This window comes from Gracilinanus agilis, chromosome 3, assembly GCF_016433145.1.
Source record: "Gracilinanus agilis isolate LMUSP501 chromosome 3, AgileGrace, whole genome shotgun sequence".
Taxonomy (NCBI): domain Eukaryota; kingdom Metazoa; phylum Chordata; class Mammalia; order Didelphimorphia; family Didelphidae; genus Gracilinanus; species Gracilinanus agilis.
Window position 1 is genome coordinate 502,032,674 of NC_058132.1, and position 19,080 is coordinate 502,051,753.

Consider the following 19,080-nt stretch of genomic DNA (forward strand, 5'->3'; position numbering starts at 1 on the left):
TTCCTTCCTTCCTTCCTTCCTTGTTTCCTTCTTTCTTCCTTCTTTTTCTATTTCTTCTATTTCTCTTCCTCCTCTGTGGCTTCTTTTTTTCTTCTTTTTTAAATAAAGCCTTACTTTCTACCTTAGTAGCAACTGCAAGATGTAAGGGCAAGGTCCATGCATATGAGATTAAGTGACTTGTATAGGATCACATATTTAGGAGATGTCTCAGGCCAAATTTGAGCTTGAGTCCGCCTGACTCCAGACCTGGCACTCCACCAACTGTGCTAGCTAGCAGTCCCCTTCTCTGGAGTATTTCAAGAGATTCATGATCTTAATGATGCAGTCCTTCCTTCAGCAGTCACCTGTTGAGTTTATTTTGTATACCTCTTGGGGTCTGATTGAAGAAAGTATTTTGCTAAATTAGGAATCTTTTTAATCCTGAAACATGACTCTGTTAGGTCTCTGAAACCAAACTTAATTGGCACAAAATTACTTGCAAGAAAAAAGTGAAATTCTATATAGATACTTTTTATAGGCAATAAATTTTCTTCTGTTTCCTTCATTCCACAGTGAACTTGAAAAATATGTATATATAAATATATATGCATATAAATATGTATATGCAAACACATATGTATAGCACCAGACTCTATCTATGAAGCAATTTATGCTATAACCTCATTTAATTAAATTTAAATTCAAAGCTCATTTATTTATTTATAAACCCTTATCTTGTCTTAGAATTGATATTAAGCATCATTTCTAAGGCAGAAGAGTGGTAAGGGCTAGGCAATTGAGGTTAACTGAGTTGCCCAGGGTTACACAGCTAGGAAGTATTTGAGGCCAGTTTTGAACACAGGACCTCCCATCTCCAGGCCTGGCTCTCTATTTCTTGAACCACCTAGCTGTCTGCATTTATTAAGCGTACTATGTGCAAGGTTAAGAGATAATACAATAAAGAGATTTGGCTTTCAATGATGAGAGAAGACCTGTGTTTGAGTCTGATACCTAGAGGATATAGGACCCTGGATAAGTCACTTAATCTTTCCACATTCTCAGGAAACTCTACCTGAACAGGAGTTTCTTGTACTAATGAAAGTGTGAGTCTCTGTCCTTCCTCTATCTTCCCTTCCTCAGAGTATACAGAGATGAAAACTGACACAGTCCCTGCCTTCAAGATGCTTAATGATATAGAAATCCTGGGAAGAAAAGCCATTGCCTTCCACACTCTACCTCCAAGCCTTTGCAGAAGACTGTCCTTTATTCAAGGGAGTCCCTATTTTTTTTTTTTTGTTTGTTTTTAAGGTTCCTCATTAAATCCTCTCTCGTTCTTCAAATGACCATTTATACACTTTCCTATTTACATGTTGTTTCTCCCTAGTAGAATGAAGCTTCTTTTGGGCAGGACTATTTTGTGGTTCAGCTTTGTACCTAAGTATTGAACAGTGCCTCGCTTATACAGATTGATGTATATTCGCCCCCATATATACGTATATGAACTCACATTAATATATACATATATACATATGTACACAATGCACATTAATAGATGGGTATGTGTGCAAATACATATATGTATATACCCGTTATTTATATATAAATACATAAAACCTTACAACACATGTATGCAGATGTATTTATACACATGTAAAACAAATGTGTATATATAAACACAATATAATTTGTATATATACTATAAGGGCCAGAATATAAGGTGTAAAAATAAAAGGGCTGGACTAAATTTATGAGTGTGGTCTCCAGGAATTATTACTCAATTCCAAGTGACTTTTTATGGTAGTTTATTTAGAAAAAGAGAAAGAGTAAAAGTAAAAAAATCAGAAAGAGTAGATATTTAATCTGGCCAGGTCTGAACCAGGTTGGGCTTCAGAGGCCCCAGCAAAGGGGACCCAGAGGTAAATTAAACAAGTTTTAGCCATAAGGCCTCCTCCAAGACAAGGGGCCTCCTTGGAAGCTTGTACCTCCAGAACAAGCCAGGGAAAGGAGTCAGCCTTTTTCACTCACCCACGTGGTAGTTCTAAGGGAAAACAGAAAAGTAGTCCAAGGTCCTCAGCCGGAGCTCCTCCAGGGTCAAGTTGAAGGTGAAAGACCCTCATCACAGGAATTTCTTGCCACTTTTAAAGACCATTCCATTTGTCACTCCCTGTGTCTTCCTTCTACTTTACATGGTCCAATTATAGCTAATGTTTTGCTTAGGACTGCCCAGGGGGGCAGTCAGGCGATTCTGATTCTTCACCCACTAATGAACACATGGGTCACATTTAAATTCATTTAAGAATAAGTGGGGTATGTATGCTTCTGGTGATTAAATCTAAAAATCGGCAGGGGAGAGTTAATCCCATCTTCACAATATATACATAGTATTTATATACTTTTACATATCCATATTTATATATGTATTCAGATGTGTATATATAGATATATCTATCTCCATATCTGTCTATTTGTCCATCTCTCTCACTACCTACCAATGTATCCATCCATCTATCTCTCTGTCTGTCTGTCTGCCTGTCTCTCTCTATCTCTCTATCTCTCATATCATCATTACTTAATAGTCTTTTAGGCTAGAAATCTCAGGGGCATCTTTTATACTTCCTTCTCTCCCTTCCCACACCTCTAGTTGGTTACCAAGCCTACAAGCAATGTCTTAGCTATTGGTTCATGTCTTTAAATTCCTCTTCCTGCTACCCTTTATCACCTGTGATTAGATTATTGTGACCAGCTCCTAAATGATCTGCTAACTTCATGTCTTCATCTAATTTTATTTTAACCCACACCTTCCACATTAGAATCAACACTATTGTATTGGTTCCAAGGTCAGATTTGAACCTAGGACCTCCCATCTCTAGGCCTATCTCTCAATCCACTGAGCCACATAGCTGCCCCCTCTTCATCTTTTCAATCCATTTTCATGCGGGAATATTAGTCTTTCCCAAATAATTCAACATTAACAATAACTCATATTTCTATAATGCTTTAAGATTAACAATAGGCTATACTCATAATAATCATGTGAATTAGTTAAGGCAAAAATAACAGCTCTATTTTATAGATGGGGAAAGTGAGACTCAGAAAACTGAACTTGTCAAATGTCACATTACTAGTCAATGTTAGAGCCAGATCAAGAATTCAAGTGCAGTATTCTTCCTCTTACATCACAGTTCTCTTAAAAACAACAACAAAACATTCAATGGCTCCCCATTTTCTGTAGGATCCAGTTCAAATTATTCAGGCCACCTTCCAGCCACTTCAAAATCCACCCCCCCCTTCTCTCTTTCTTTTTCCTTACATTGGTGCCTTGAAGGATGCATTAGATGATAATTAATTAAAAAAAAAACAAGAAAAGTCAATCTTGGCATAGAGAACAGAATGGGCAAAAGGCAAAGAGGTGGAAAAGTTAGTAAGAGAGATCATGTGTACTGCTATGACCAGTAGGGGGTTAAGGTCATATCTAGGATAACTCAGATGAATTCCAATAGCAACAGCTTGAATATGGGTCTAAAGATGTTTCCCTCACTAGCCAGGCTAAGCTTCCTTTAAGGGTGAGAATTCTTTAGCTAACCACAAAGCCTTAAAAACCAGTTTCTGGCTGTCAGTTGATTAGAAGGTAACCAGGAAGTAAATGTTGATTTCCTGAAACCTTTGGTTATATTTATAAGGTTAGCACTAGCTTGATTCAAATATGTTTGGTCAAGTTATTTCTAGGATCTGACTATGTTATCAGTGATGTTATTTTCAAAAGTAAGTTGTTCACTTTTAAATGATCACTATAGGCTTGGAGATTAAACTGGGTTTATTAGGTAAATTGATGGGTAGGTAAATTGGGAGTAGGAGAGAGGGTGAAGATAACCCTGAATAATCTTGCCTAAAGTATTATAATTTATATATAAAAGATTCTAGGTGCAGAGTTCAAAAGGACCTTGGGGGTCTCCCTCTGACTCTGAAACTGTTGGATGCTGAGCCAAGAGCTATGAAGCCCCTGGGTCAGATGCTGTTGTAAAACTTGTTGATTTGTTGAAATATCGTGATATGAAATAAAAGCTTATTGGCTGTACCAATATAAAAGGTGATTGATATGGCTGCAATAAGGTTAACTCTGCCTGCCTGCCTCTAACAAACTCCCTCCTCCCAGGGCCCAGACAGTCTCCTCTTGCTTCCCTATGATTGAACTCTTTGAGGGGTCTGTGACTTCAATTTATATGCTGTCCTTAACTGTCACCTTGGCACATGCCCAGGGCTACTTTGCCAGGTTCTGAGTTCCAAAGTGACAAACTGCTTTTTGTACCTACAGAAAATGGCTTCCCATTTCTGTGCATTACAGTATATGGAAGATGATGAGTAGTTTTATCTGGCTAGATTACAGAGGATGAAAGGAAGAATGTTGATAAGTCAGGAAAGGTAGATTGGAGTTAAGATTGTAGAAGACCTTCAGTGCTAGGATAAGGAATATAATAGTTGTGTTCTATTGTGACTCCATTTTGGATTTTCTTGGCAAAGATGCTGGAGTGATTTGCCATTTCCTTCTCTAGTTCATTTTATAGATGAGGAAACTGAGGCAAACAAGGCTAAGTGATTCGACCAGGGTCACACAGTTAGTAAATGTTTGAGGCCACATTTGAACTTAGGAAGACGAGTCTTCCTGATTCCATATGGGACACTCTACCCACTGTGCCACCGAACTGAAGTAAGTAGGCAAGGGAGTAAAGTCGTTGTAGATTTTTAAGCAGTGGAATGACAGGATCATGCTTGTGCATTAGGACAATTTATTTGACTGCTAAATATAAGAAGGAAATTAATGACTAAAGGCAGAGAGACCAAGGCATAAAAGCACTTAGAGTTATTTTCTTCTCAAATCTACCTCACAGCTTCAAAATATCAGGTGCTTTAGAGAACTTAAAAATCTTTTAGTTTACAGCTAAATATTTTTCCAATAATTGTTCTCTTTTAATTCATATGATATTCAGTAGATAAATTTATGTTTTACCTTTCAGGACATTGGTAGATTTCACTTCATGGCTAGCCTGTGAACTGCTCAGTTTCCTGGCTGAATTAATCTTTCACCCCATGACTAACCTAACAATGGCTTGTGCTCTACCAGCTGATAAACCCAGCAGAAATTTTCTAGTTTTTTTTTTCTCTGAATAATCAGAAAGCTTCATTTAGCAAGTTGGAGCTAAATCTCCTCCATGGGTTCTGTTGATTTAATTTGATTTTATTCCATTCCAGTTGTTCAGCCATACTTTCACCTGGCTGGCAATAGTGCTCTTTGGAATGGGTATGTCTGTCTTGTAGCACTGCAGCATCCAAAGGGATTTGCTCATCTCCGAGCTATCTGAGGGTTAAATTGCTGTCTTGATTTTCCCATTTCTTTGTCTTTCTTTTCTTTGGCCTTTGGTAATAGGCTGTCATGGCACCTGTTCTAACCCTCTTGTCAGTCACCACTTGTGAGGAAATAGTTGAGGCAAGAGGTTCAAGCATCACAACTGACTCTTGGCTCTTCCCTACGAGGCTTTGATAAGGTCCTTTAAGTGCTTTTAAGGACAGTGATTTTCCAGAAGTCTATACTTTTTATCCCCAGATATTTTATGAATTTCATAGTTATTTCAAATGAGATTTCCCTTTCTAATATTGCTTCTTGTGTTTTGTAGTTATTATATAGAGATGCTAATGATTTTTGAGGATTTTTTTTTGTAGCTTATAACATTGTGGAAGCTCTTAATTATCTCAATTAGTATCTTTGCTGATCCCCTAAGATTCTCCAAGTAAATCATCCTATTAACTGCAAATAAGGATAGTTTTTTTCTCTTCTTTATCTATCTGTATGCCTTTAATTCCCTTCCCTTGTCTTATTGCTGTTGCTAGCATTTCCAGAACTACATAAAAAATATTAGAGAAAGTAGGCATACAGTCCTCAACTCCTGTATTTATTGGAAAAGATTCTAATGAAGTGATGGCTAAACTTTTAGAGATAGAGTGCCCAAACTACAACCCTTATGCCACATGTGAGCACCCTGCCTTACCCTAGACAGGGGAGGGGGGAAGTGCTCCCATTGGGATGCTGGGCAGAGGGTTGGGTGATTCGAGAAATGTCCTCAGGCACATGGAGAGAGGGGGGAGGGGAGCAGCTCCAACTCCAGCTCCAGCATGCATGCCAAAGGTTTGTCAATATGGTTCTAGTGTATCTTCATTGCATAGAATACTTGCTCTTGTATTTAAAAAGATAGATTTTATGATATATATTTTTAAAAGTCCCACTATGCCTATACTTAGTAGGTTTTTTTTTAAAGAATAAAAGAAGGTTGTATTTTTTCAAAGGCCTTTTCTCTATCTATTGAGCTGATCATATGGTTTGGGATATTTTGGTTTTTAATGTGATTAATTATGCTGATTGCTCTCCTAATGCTGATCCATCCTTATATCCCTGCTATAAATCTCACTTGATCATAATGAATGATTACTTGGGTAAATTGCTGTAGTTTGATAAGATTTTGTCAAATTTTGAGTCAGTGCATATTAATATTATTGGCTTATAGTTTTCCTTCTGCGGTTTCTTTCCTTGGTTCTAGTATAAGGACTATATTTTTCTCATAAAAGGTTTCTGGCAGGGTACTATCTTAATTTTTGAGAATAATTCATAAAGTATGGGTACTAATTATTCTTTAAAAGTTTAATTGAATTGTCCTGTGAATCCATCAGGACCAAGAGTCCCCCATCCCCTTTGGGAATTACTTTACACATAGATCTATTTCCTTTTCTGAAACTGGGAGTAATTTCATATCTCTATCTGGTCATTTAATAATTTCGGTATTTTATAAATTTGGAAAGTATTCCTCTATTACTTTTGTGTTTTCAGTTTATTAGTATGTAACTTTGCATAATATATTCTGATTATTGTTTTTATTTCTTCTGATTTTGCTGTGATTTCACTTTGCTCATTTTCTATTTTATTGATTTGATTTTCTACCTTCTTTTTAATCAGATTAGCTGTTAAAATAAATTTTATTAGTCTTTTCAGAGTCTTATTTAATATTTGAATTTTTCATGTTTTCAATTTATCTATTTCTCCTCTAATTTTTATTATCTCTTCTTTTGTGTTTATTTTAGATTTGTTTACTTGATAGCTTTAATTTCTTTAAATGCATATTCAGTTCTTTAATCCTCTCTTTTACTATGTTGTTAATGCATATTTGTAAAGATATAATTTTCTCCCAGAGGACTACTTTAGCAGCATCCCAGAAGTTTTGATAAGATGTTTCATCATTATACTTTACTTTTACATAGCAATTAATATATTCTTTGACCCACTTATTATTTAGGATTTCATTGTTAAGTTTTTATTTGGATTTACATCTTTTGTGTGTGGTCCCTGAACTAATTACTACTTTTATTGCATAATGGTTATAAAGATATTGTTTGTTAACTATTTCTACCTTTTTATATTTGCTTACAATATCTCTGTGTCCTGACTACATGGCCAGTTTTTGTAAAAGTTCCAAGTGATGCTAAGAAATCTGCATTTTTTTGCCACCACAGTTAGAAGCTACCATAAGTCTTTTAATTCTAATTTTTTTGGACTTTTTTCTCCCTTTCCTTCCTCTTTCTGTTTAACTTATCCAAATTTGAAAGAGGGATATTAAAAACTCTTGTCACAATTGTGTTACTGCCTACATCTTCTTATAGATCAGATGTTTCCTTTATGAATTTGGATGCTATAGCTTTTGGAACATATATATTTATTATTGTTATTGGTTTGTTTTTAATTATTCCTTTCAGCATAATGTTGTTTTCTTATTTATCCCCTTTTGTTTTTTGAATGTTTTTGTTTTGTAAGATAGTATGTATCTATCAGAAAGTATGTATTGGCAACTCCTATTTTTATCATTTTCACTTGATGGCATAGTGGTTCGCGTCCCATTTTCTCAGTTTTATTTTGTGTATGGCTTTAATTCTCATGCAGGCTCTTCTCTTCCTGAACCTACAAGAATCACTTTCCCCTCATTTCTGGGCTTCTTTTGGATCTGGATAGATCACATGCTCCTCTCTAACCCGCTGGTCTCCATCTCTTTCATGTACCCTTCCATGTTATAATGTATGTGATAAAAAATGATTCATCCATATGTAACATATTTCCAGGTTCTGTCCATAATATCCCATGTCCATTTTGTTGCTGTTTTGCCTACCAGATTTCTGCCTTTACTCATCTCTTTGTGTACATTTAGAAGGAAGTTCTTTACTGGTATCTACTGTTAGTCTGTTGCTGTTGTTGTCATTGATTTCTGCATCTGTTCACTCCATTTCTGTTGTTTGGTGTGTTTGAGAAGCAAATAAGCTCTTCAGTTCTGGTTTTCTCTCTAAAAATGTTTCAAATACCTTTTTTATTATTGAAAGTCTATCTTTTTTCATGTATGATTAAGCTCAGAATTTCAGGTAGGTCAAGGCTACACCCTGAGTTTCATTGCTCTTCAGAACACATTTAATTTCTTCTTGCATTTTCTAGTAGGTTCAGAATAATTGTGTTATTTGAATTTCCTTAACTTTGCTTTTGAAAACTTTTCTCCTAATTGCTTACAGAGGTTGTTATTTCTGAATTGAATTGTTAAATTTAGCTATTGTCTTGGTATTTGCAAACTTTTTTACCCCCTTGGAGGTGATCTGTGAATCTTTTCATTTGATATTTCACTTTCTATATTCAGAGGTTTGGGGCAGTGCTCTACTATTATGTCCTGTATTATGTTGTTAAGGTGTTTTGTTTTTTTTATTGTTGTTGTTCTATTATGTCCTGGGAGACCTATGATCTTTAGGTTGTCTCTGTGTATTTTTCAGATCAGTATGTTTTGCTTGCATAGTAAGCATATTTTCTTTTTAATGTTTTTTGTTTCCCCTAGACTGTCCTTTATGTGTGTATATTTGCATTTCCCATCTGTTATTCTCTCTTTTGTTTATTTGAGTGAGCTTTGCCATTGTACACATTGCAGATTCCATTTTTCTATTTACCCATTATTTTTGCTATGCAGACCATAAATTCTACTCTTAAAACTCTCATTTCTCTTCTGAACCACTTAGGAACAGTATGTTGTGATTTCATGTCCTTGAATTCCTCAAGACCTTTGATTTCATCAAGTTTTGGATTAATTTCTTTTATTTGTTTAGAGATGACTGAATTCTCTTACTAGATATATGGAGACCATATTTCCATTTGTCATTAATATTTTCCCCATTGATTTATCTGCTTAGGTTTGAAATCTTTGAGTCATCTTCTCCTTGAGATTTTTGGTAATATTTGTCTTCTTCCCTCCCCTCCCCTGTTTTTTCCCCTATCACTCACTTTCTGACTCCCTCCCCTAGGGTGACCTACCTGCAAATCTGAGCTCAGGTATACATGGGAGATGTTGCAGATGTGAAATGTTGTATGCGTTTTCAGATGAGGTTACTAGATTATTAGTTTTCTAATTTGTTAAAATTTGTTAAAAGAGATTTCTTAGAAAGTGGGAGTAATATGTACATATGAGTAATATAAAGATAAAACATCAATAAAACTTTTTAAAATTATAAGTGAAGAAATTGGATATTAGTAGCCTCTTCTATTTGTAATAGTTTGTGAATTTTCATAACCAAAATACATGGCAGATCAAAGAAGTACAATAATGAGAGAAGTACAAATTGAGTGCTTGGGTAGCTTAGAGGAGAGATATAATTACTTCCTGCTTGAGAAGCAAGAAAAAGAAGTAGGGGACATTTTGTGAAGATGGCGTTGAGCTTGGCCACGAAGTGGGTAGAATTGCTAGTGCTTTAATAGGATGCAGGAGGTGGTAGAGATTGAACTGGGCAAAGGTATGAAACTGGCAACATGTAGGATGCACTCTGGGGATAATTATGAATCTATCCATGGAATACAGGATGGATATGAGATAAAGCTGAAACAGTAGTTTGGGCCAAATTATGGAGAATCCTGAATGCCAGGCAAAAGGGTTTTGATTTTAGTCTGTGAGGAATGAGGAACAGTCCTCAGTTTTCTTTTTTTGCTAAATGAGGAGATTGATAATAACTTAATGCCCCTTCAAGTCTATGATCAGAGAGCTAAGTTTTAGGAACATGACTGGTATTCAGTATGCTAGATGTACCAGAAAGACAGAAGGCATAGAAACATCTATAAAAAACAAAGGAAAGAGGTTTTTAAAAAGGTCTAAAAATAAGTAGGGAGGTGAAGAAATGGAATCCATGCATGTTGCTGAAGTAAAATTGTCAGCCACTTGGCAACTATTTGGATATGAGAGGCAAGGACAAAGATGAGTTGAAAAGGGCACTGAGAAAAGAGAAAAAGATACTGATTTAAGCAGCTAATTGAGTATTAGAGTAATGGTGCCAAAAACAGAAGCAGGACATTTTTTTTTGTACAGGGTGTAGTAGAGGGCAGGAGGTAAATAAGTTGGACTTTTTATATTTTAAGTTTGAGGTAGCTGGAAAATAGTTTGACATATAGTTATAAAGTCTGGGAGAGAGATCAAGATTAGAAATATACATTTGGGAATGATTCCTAAAAAGTTAGTAATTGAAATAATAGAAGTAGATGAGCTCACTATAAGAGGAATCTAGAGGAAAAGGAAGGAAGAAAGGAAGAAGGAAAGAGAGAAAAGAAGAAAGGGAGGGAGGAATGAAGGTAAGAAGGTGCATTTTTTGAAATGCTTACTATGTTCTAGGCACTGTGCTAAGTATTTTACAATTGTTGTCTCATTTAATCTTCACAATTGTTGTCTCATTTAATCTTCACCTTGGGAGGTAGGTGCTATTATTATCCCTGTTTTGCAGATGAGGAAACTGAGGTAGAGAGAGGTTAAATGATTTGCCTAAGGTCACATTTCTAGTGTCTCAGGTTGGAGTTGAGCTCAAGTCTTCCTGACTCCAGCCTAGCATTCTTTCCCCTATGCCATTCTTCTCTCCTAAAAGAGCCTCAGAGAACTGATGACAGGTATGACTTTGTTTTTGTCTCTGTATCCCTAGCACAAGATCGTTATATAGTATTTTTGGAAGTGAATTGAATTCTAATATTTAGTGGACAGAAGAAAGGAGAAGTAGCAAAGGTCATGGTACAGATAGAAAGAAAAGAGAAAAAGTACAATGATAAAGAAGCCAGAGAAGACGAGAGTGTCAAGGTGGAAGTGGTGGCCATTAACGTCAATGGTCTTGGAGGAGACATTGAGGAGGTAAAAGCTTTATCCTCTGGCCTTGAACAAAGTAGTCTTGGTGCCCTCACTGCTTCTGGTCCCAGACTTTTATCCTTTACTGACTTTTAAATTTTACTCATCTTTAACCATTAGTTCAAGGCATCAAACTCCCTTGACCTTCCTCATTCTCAGGTGTGTTTGGTTAGCAGGTTCTTTCATACCTAGTCTTTTTGCCTGTTCTGTTTTCTGAAGACATTTATTTTAGCATCCTTTCACTCTTTATAATATTAAGAGTCATCCTGGGTTTAAGCAAAGATCTCTATTAACAAAGGAAAAGAGACTATTAATCCAAAAATAATACACCAGGGCAAGGTATTTAGAAGCAAGTGTACAAGATTCTATTCAGCATAGATTAAATATTATTTAAGTTTTTAAACTATTCATGTAGCTACAGCATCAAATTAGGGCCTGGCTTAGCATTCATAGTTACTTCTAAGGCTGGAGCCCATCCTACAGGGTTCCACATCCTCACTGTCTGACAAGAGACTGGCATCTTCCTCCTTCCTGCTGATGATTTCCTATTTGCATTCCTGAATTATATAGACTGAGCTCATTCAGCTGTTCCACAGACTGTCCAGCCAGTGAAGAACCTTTCTGATTCTCAGTGGGCTTTGGCAATATATTTGTTTAGCTGTCAAATACTGTATTTTCTTTTCCCCTATAAAAAACCCAAACCAAAACACCCCTCCTTTGATCCCCTCAAGGTTTTGTCATACAGGCATACATAAATTTTATATATGTATGCACATAACGTACATGTATTTGTATGTATGTGTTATACATATGTTATATATAATGTGTGTGTGCTCGTGTGTGTGTATGTGTGGGTGTGTGAGATGACTTTTAAGCCAACATTTCTAGTTTCTTTCCTTAGTTCCAGTCCTGTATCACCCACTTCCCATTGGAAACTGATTTGGATTCGAATTCATAGGCAGCTCAAATTCAACACGTATAAAACAGATTTCATTATGCTCTGCCACCCAAACCATCCTAACCTATTCTGACATTCCCCATTTCTGTCTAAAGGCACCACCAATCTTATAATTACTGATATTCACAACCTTAAATTCTTAGCTCCTCATGCTCCCTATTTAAGTAGATGTCATGTTTTATTGATTTTTACTCCCTTACCTTGGTTGTCTTCTGACTTCTCACACAGATAACCCTAATTCAGGACCTCATCATCTGTTGCCTAGATTATTGTAGTAGCCTCCTAACTAGTCTTCCTACTTCAAGTCACTTTCATTTCTAAAATATTCCTTATACACCTGTAGAAATGTTTGCCCTAAAGAATATAGGGAGAAGTGACAGTATCACTTCCTTGCTCAAAATGCTCAAGTGGCTCTCAATTGTCTCTAGAACCAAATATAAACTCCCTATTTGTCACCTGGAATCCTCCACAGTTGGACTATGACTTACCTTTTCCAGGCTTATTATACATTTCTCCCTTTCACAGACTCTTCCGTCCAGACAAACTCATCTTCTTACTATTCCTCATGAATGAATTATTAAGTGAATGAATTATTAAACCCTTATTATGTGCAAAGCATTGTGCTAAACCCTGGGGATACAAATACTACAGTCCCTGCTCTCAAAGAGCTCACATTCTAATTCAGGATAGCTCATTATTTATTCCCGTGTCTTTCTGAAAGGTGGAGAAAAGTAGAGAATTTAAGCCAGGAAGAGGGAATAACTTGGGAGAATGCACAGAAGCCAGAGATGGAGTGATAATTCATAAATGTGTTAGTGGTCCAGTAAGGTTGGAACACAGGATTTGTGGAAGGAATTAGTGTAAAATAAGGTTGGATATTGTAAGGGAGAAAAGGGGTTTTTTGGGTTCAATATATTAAAAGATGGTTGCCAGAGGATTAAACTATTATCATTCCTCAATTAAGAATAATCTCAATTCAAAATTGACTTTTATGGAAGTTTATTTAAAACTAAGAAGAGAGAGAGGAAATAAGGAAATGAGAATCTAACCCAGTAGGTAATTTGTTACAATCCTTTAATTAATCTAGGTAGATCTTAACCCTCAGCCGAGAGTTAGAGGGCCAGAGGCTCAGAGGTGAATGGAGCAAACTTCATTCACAGAGTCTACTAAAATAAATTTCTTAAGAGAAGTTCAGGAAGATTCAGTCAATATTTAACTCACCACGTGGAATTCCAAGAAGATATTTAAAGCAGTTCACCAGGGTCTCAGTGTTCCAAAACTTCTCCACGAACCAGAAGAGGTCGGTCACTAAATGCTCTCTTCCACCCAAGACCTCTCACTCACTCAACTCCCTCTTTTTAAAGGGGTCACTTATGTGTCACTTCCTGTGCCTCACTCCTAATTTGCATGTTCAATCACAGTAGGCGCTTCTCATAGTACTGCCTAGGGGGCAGTCAGTTGATTCTGATTTGTCACCCACTCTAGCACACATGGGGTTATGGACCTCCCAGAATTAGAAGTGTTCTCACCTTTGGTGATTAAATCTAAAGATGAGCACTGTAGACTTAATCTAATTATCACAATAGGGTGGCAGGAGCCACACTATATAGACCCTCAAACGTTATGCTGTTAAGATTTTATCCTAGAGCAATGTGGAGCCACCAGAAGTTTTTGATAGGGGATTGGCATGGTGAGTGAATAAAGAGGGTCAGAATTTAATGAGAACTTAATTGCCACACTCCATGTCTTGTGGGCTCATGGGTGTTTCTTGTACATGGAGTGAACCCTCCTTCTCCTCTTCTAGAGTCTTCTAAATGAACTTTGACTAGACAGATTTCTGACATGGTATCTTTACTCTTGGAGGGGGGGGAACTAACTTTAAGCATGGTGGAACAAAAGGAAGGTAAGAAAGGATAGATGACACTTTGAACTGGGAAGGAGAGAAAATGAGGAAGCTCACTAGATTTTCTGAATATTCTCAGTAAAACAATGGCAAGAATCTATTAAAAGTGTAAAGAAATGGGATCAGGGGCTTGAAGAAAGGAGAAAAAGTTTGTATTAGCCATTTCAGGAATATGGTAGAGAATCTAAAAAAAATTGACATGTAGAGTCTCACTTTCTTTGGAAGAGATGAATAGAATGAGAGCTCGAGTAGAGAAAGATCTGGGATTTAATTGGGGAATGATAATACAAGTATTACAAAAGGCTTAAGAATGGGGAGAAGAATGGGAATTTTAGATCAGTAAAGAGAACATCCTCCACTAACGTAAAAGGGGGTGCCATATAGTGAAAAGAGTTATGGACTTGGAATCAGGTGAGACTAATTCAAACCCTGAATTCTCTGCCTACTAGCAGTGAGATCAAGGCAATTTATTTAACTTTGTTAATATGATGTTATGCAAAGTATTCTGTACACATTATTGGGTCATATGGAGTTTAGCTGTTATTAAAGTCCTTTATTTGGATGGCAAATTTTGGTACAGGAGTGATCCTGGGTTCTCTGATTAATAATGATTTAGAATATTTTTTGCATGACTAAAGAAAACATTTTGTCTGAGACCTTCCTGTTCATATTGTTTGATCAGACAGTTAACGTCTTTTTGATACTATCTTGATTTTCTCCAATTACATGTAAAAACAATTTTTAACATTTGTTTTAAAAAAAATTTGAGTACCAAATTCTCTCCCTCTCTCTCCACCCCCTCCTTGTTGACATGGCAAGAAATCTAATATAGATTATACATGCGCAATCCTGCAAAACATTTTTTCTATATTAAACCTTTTGAATACCAGATTGTTTTGATATAATGAATTTATTTTTACAAAAAGAAAAGAAAAGAGAAAGGTATCAATGAAAGGAGGAGAATAGGGAAAGGCTGGGAGGCAAGAAGTCACAATGAAGCATGTTCAGTGGAAGTCAGAAGGTGTAAAAGTAAAAACAAAAAAGGTTGTGGATGGAGGTGAACTTGAGTTCAGAAGGGGATCAACCAGGACCAGGACAACCCGAAAGCTGGTAGACACTAGGGACTGCAAGAAGAAAGAGAAGATGGTATGAATCAATGAAAGGAAAACAAATCATTAAACTTTTATTAGATGCCAGGCTGGGAATCCCACACAAAGATTAGCCAAGCCCTTCACTAAAGGAGCTTATTCTAATAGAGGCAGACAACTCACATATGAGAGTGGTGGCCAAGGAAGGCAGTGTCTGGGGAGTCATAGGGCTGCTGAGTTGATCCTTAGGGAAGTCAATTGACAGACTCTTTCCAGGAACAATGATAGCATAACAGTATTGATTTAATTATTGATGACAGAGCAAGAGGTGGAAAGCAGAGGAGGAAGGGGTATTGCATATAGACACAGGGCAGATGGTAAGATGGCTGGAGCGGACCTCTGAAGTGGAAATAAAAGTATGGTCTGAATCTATATAGATTGCCTGGATGTGGTTGGTTGTTTTAGGCTAGAGGGTAGTGTAAGGAGATAATATGGACTTCCAAAACAGGAGTGGTCAGAATAATTTTTATAATTTTAGTATCAAATATAGGAATTACAAGATGCTTGGTGACCTTAGGCTAATCTTCACAATCTTTCTAATTCTCGGGTTCAAGATCCATCTCTAAAATGAGATAGTGGGACACGCTCTCCAAGCTTCTTTTCTAGCGCCATTGTCTTTTGATCTTTAACTGAATTCCCCTACACAAAAGAGAAAGTGACCTTCATGATCTAGGGTCATAATTTCCAGCGTGTTGGCAGATCCTAGATTGCCCCTCCTTCTTTTTGAAAATTCCAGGAACCGAAAATCCCTGAAGTATTCTGATTTTGTGAAGACAACGTGATCACTAAAAGAGGCAGATATTCATCCTGCCAGCCAAGAGGACTAAGGACCTAAGAGCCACCCTGGAAAGACAAATTCTGACAAAATCTGAACTTGGGACAGGAAACCACCACGAGGGGGCAGCGCGCTGCAGGGAATATCTTCACTCCAGTTGGCAAGCAAACCTACCAAACTTCCCCAGCTTCTCCAGTTCCTCCCGTACGTATTTCCGTTGCTCTGACGCTCTCCTGAGCTAGGGGGTCGGGCAGGAGAAATCGATTTTTTCCCTCCCCTTATCCATCCCTCTTCTCTTACCTAAAGGAAATTCGAGTAGGAGTGAAGAGGTGTTGCGGCGGGAGACAGAAGAGGCTTCCAACATATCTCAATAACTGGAATTGCGTTCCCTTGGACGTGGGAGAGCGCAGTTTCTCTGGCTATCACTTTCGACCAGAGGAGGGGAAACGTGTCCCTTTTGGGCGCTAAGAAGGCAGTAAGAGGGCACAGAGCCTAGAAGGAGTTGCAGTTCTGCCCCCGGCCTTGCTCAAGCAGCACTGGGAAGGGTCGAGAACTCGGAGGTCAAGTGCGTAACTGTCTTGAAGATCAGATGCGCCGTGAATTGCGCAGACAGCGAGAACTTCAGAAACCTCTCCTTTTCAGTGCCTAGCACCAACCTTAGCTGGAGCAGCTTGTGGCGGCTGCAGCAGCATCCCAGGGCATCGCTGTAGCTGTCATTCCTCTGGAGGAGCAGAGGAGAGAAGGCTTACAATGCTCCAGGGAGTTAGCGGTCGGGAATGATGCATCCAGTTCTCAGCCCGAATCTCTCATAAAACAAAACAAAACAAACAAACCCCAAACCCAACCCACCCCAGCGATGAAGAGGAGGATTCTGACAACACAGACCAAACTTTATGGCCCCTTTCGCTTCAGATCAGCTTGACTGAATCGCCAAGTTCACGGTAAATATTTTTCTACTTGGGGTGAGAAGATGGTGACAATCAATGAGAGAAAGAGAATGAGTCTATCAGTAGGGAGGAGAGAGATTTGAAGGGTCCCCCTACTCCCTTCTTTTTCACGACTCCGGGAGGATTATATAAGGTCGATCACGGGCTGCCATCGAGGAAAGAGTTATTGAGAGGTGAATTTTTGCCCGTTTCCTCAACCTCCACCAGTCTTATATCTCCAGCATTCTGCAGTGAAGGTGACTGACTGACTCCCTGCCAGTTTGTTTCAGTCCTAGCTTGCAGTGCACTTTTTTTTTCTCCCCCAGAGGAAAGGGGAGGATCCAGCTAAAACAAGGAGTTCCCTGGAGGGAGGTGGCAGGGACCTGTGATCAGGTGGTGGGGAGCCCATGGAGAAGCCTCGAAGGCGGTGCAGTTTGGCAGAACCGCGGTGGGGAAGCTCTGACAAAGCTCCCAAGACTCTCCTGGTCCTGCTGGTCCTGCTGTTGTGTTTGCTTTCTCACTTTCCTCGGTCAGAAGGCTACATTGCTGGCGCCCTGGGCCACCACTGAACCTTTGGAGCCCACTAAGTCGTGTTTTTTTCCCCGTTTGTCTGATTTTACCCTCTGCGCCCCACCCACCAGTGGACACGCGTGGGAGAGACAGGTGTAGCTCATCTTGTTCTAATGCCTGCCTGCCCTCTGTGGGGCGGGCAGCTGATTTGCTTGGGAGGCCCAGGGACTTTGGGGTCTGGAGATCGAGCCTCTAGGCAGCGTGAGATTTTGGCTTGACTCTGGGTAGGAGTTGGTTCCCCAGAGAGCTCGTAAATCACGAAGCCCGTCCGAAGGGCCGTTTCTGCGCCACTTTTTCTTTGCTGCTCCCGTAGCCTTCGGGACCCACAGCATTTGGGAAGAGGAGAGGTGGTGACATCACGTCCAGAGATCGAGGGAGGGAGCTGGAAAACTCCCCCTTCCCCATCACTCTTCATTCCTAGCGTTTCCTGGCTACACCCGCTGTTAATCTGTGGATGAAGTTGGCTAGGTCCTCTCTTCCGCGTCTCCCCTGGAGGGTGGCTGCCCGGATGCCTCCTGCCAGCGGCAGGCCCACAGTACCAAGGACTTAGGGCTGCTGCGTTCTCTGCAGCCGTCACCACCGGACTCCATGCTCCTAGGAGCGTCTTGGTTGTGCGCTTCCAAAGCCGCCGCAGCGCAGAGCGAAGGAGAAGAGGAAAGGCAAGGCGAGAGGAGGAGGAGGCGAGCAGCCGCTGCCGCCGCCGCAGCAGCAGCAGGAGGAGAAGAAATGGACGAGTCCTCCTTGCTGGATTTGCTGGAGTGCTCGGTGTGCTTGGAGCGTCTGGACACTACAGCCAAGGTGCTCCCGTGCCAGCACACCTTCTGCCGCCGCTGTCTGGAGAGTATCGTCTGCTCTCGCCATGAGCTGCGCTGCCCGGAGTGCCGCATCCTGGTGGGCTGTGGGGTGGATGAACTGCCCGCCAACATCTTGCTAGTCAGGCTGCTGGACGGCATCCGCCAGAGACCCCGAGGCAGCAGTGGGGGAGGCGGGAGCAGCAGCTGCAGCAGCAACGGGAATAGCCCCACCGCCCGAGGTCATGGTCCTACCCCAGCAGGAGGGAGTGGAGGAGTTGGAGGCAATGCCCCAGGGTCTCCAGCCTATCACCCAGCAGCCGCCGCCGCCGCAGCCGCCACTATCTCCGGGGGCACCAGCGCGGCTGCCAGTCTAAGGGAACTGGCCGCCGCTAGCAGGAGCGCCCTACTGGGAAAGGTGGGTACCTACCGCCACCGAACAACGAAGTGCCTGGGGTTGGGAGGAGTAGAGAAAGGCTCAAGAAATGCGAGCCGCTTGTGGCGTGGGCTACTTCACGTGCTCCCCCAGTACTCCTTCCCCGCCTCCCACCACTTTCACCAGTGTGGCTTGTTTTCCTGGGAGTTTCCTAAATATTTTCCCTTTTTACCCCCACGTTTTAACTCCCGGCCCCTTGCCATCCACTAGCTTCTGATTTTTTTGCACCTGCTTTTGCTGAACTGCTTCCTTTCACTCCTTTAGTCCCTCCTAACCCGACCCTGCTTCCCTTTTCCTTTCACCCCCAACCACCTGTGATTAGAAGTATCTCTTCAGGGACACACAAATTAAACCACCCCTCTTGCTTGTGTTTCACCT

The 19,080-nt window shown here is 39.7% G+C and overlaps 1 protein-coding gene across 1 annotated transcript in view; it reads left to right on the top strand.

The window, feature by feature from the left end:
* The first annotated feature begins 18,063 nt into the window (after positions 1-18,063).
* SH3RF3 (SH3 domain containing ring finger 3) overlaps positions 18,064-19,080 on the top strand; it is a 634,709-nt gene continuing 633,692 nt past the window's right edge. The window contains exon 1 of the mRNA XM_044670492.1: positions 18,064-18,684. Within this exon, the coding sequence (XP_044526427.1) occupies positions 18,064-18,684 (621 nt within the window). The remainder of the gene's footprint in view (positions 18,685-19,080) is intronic.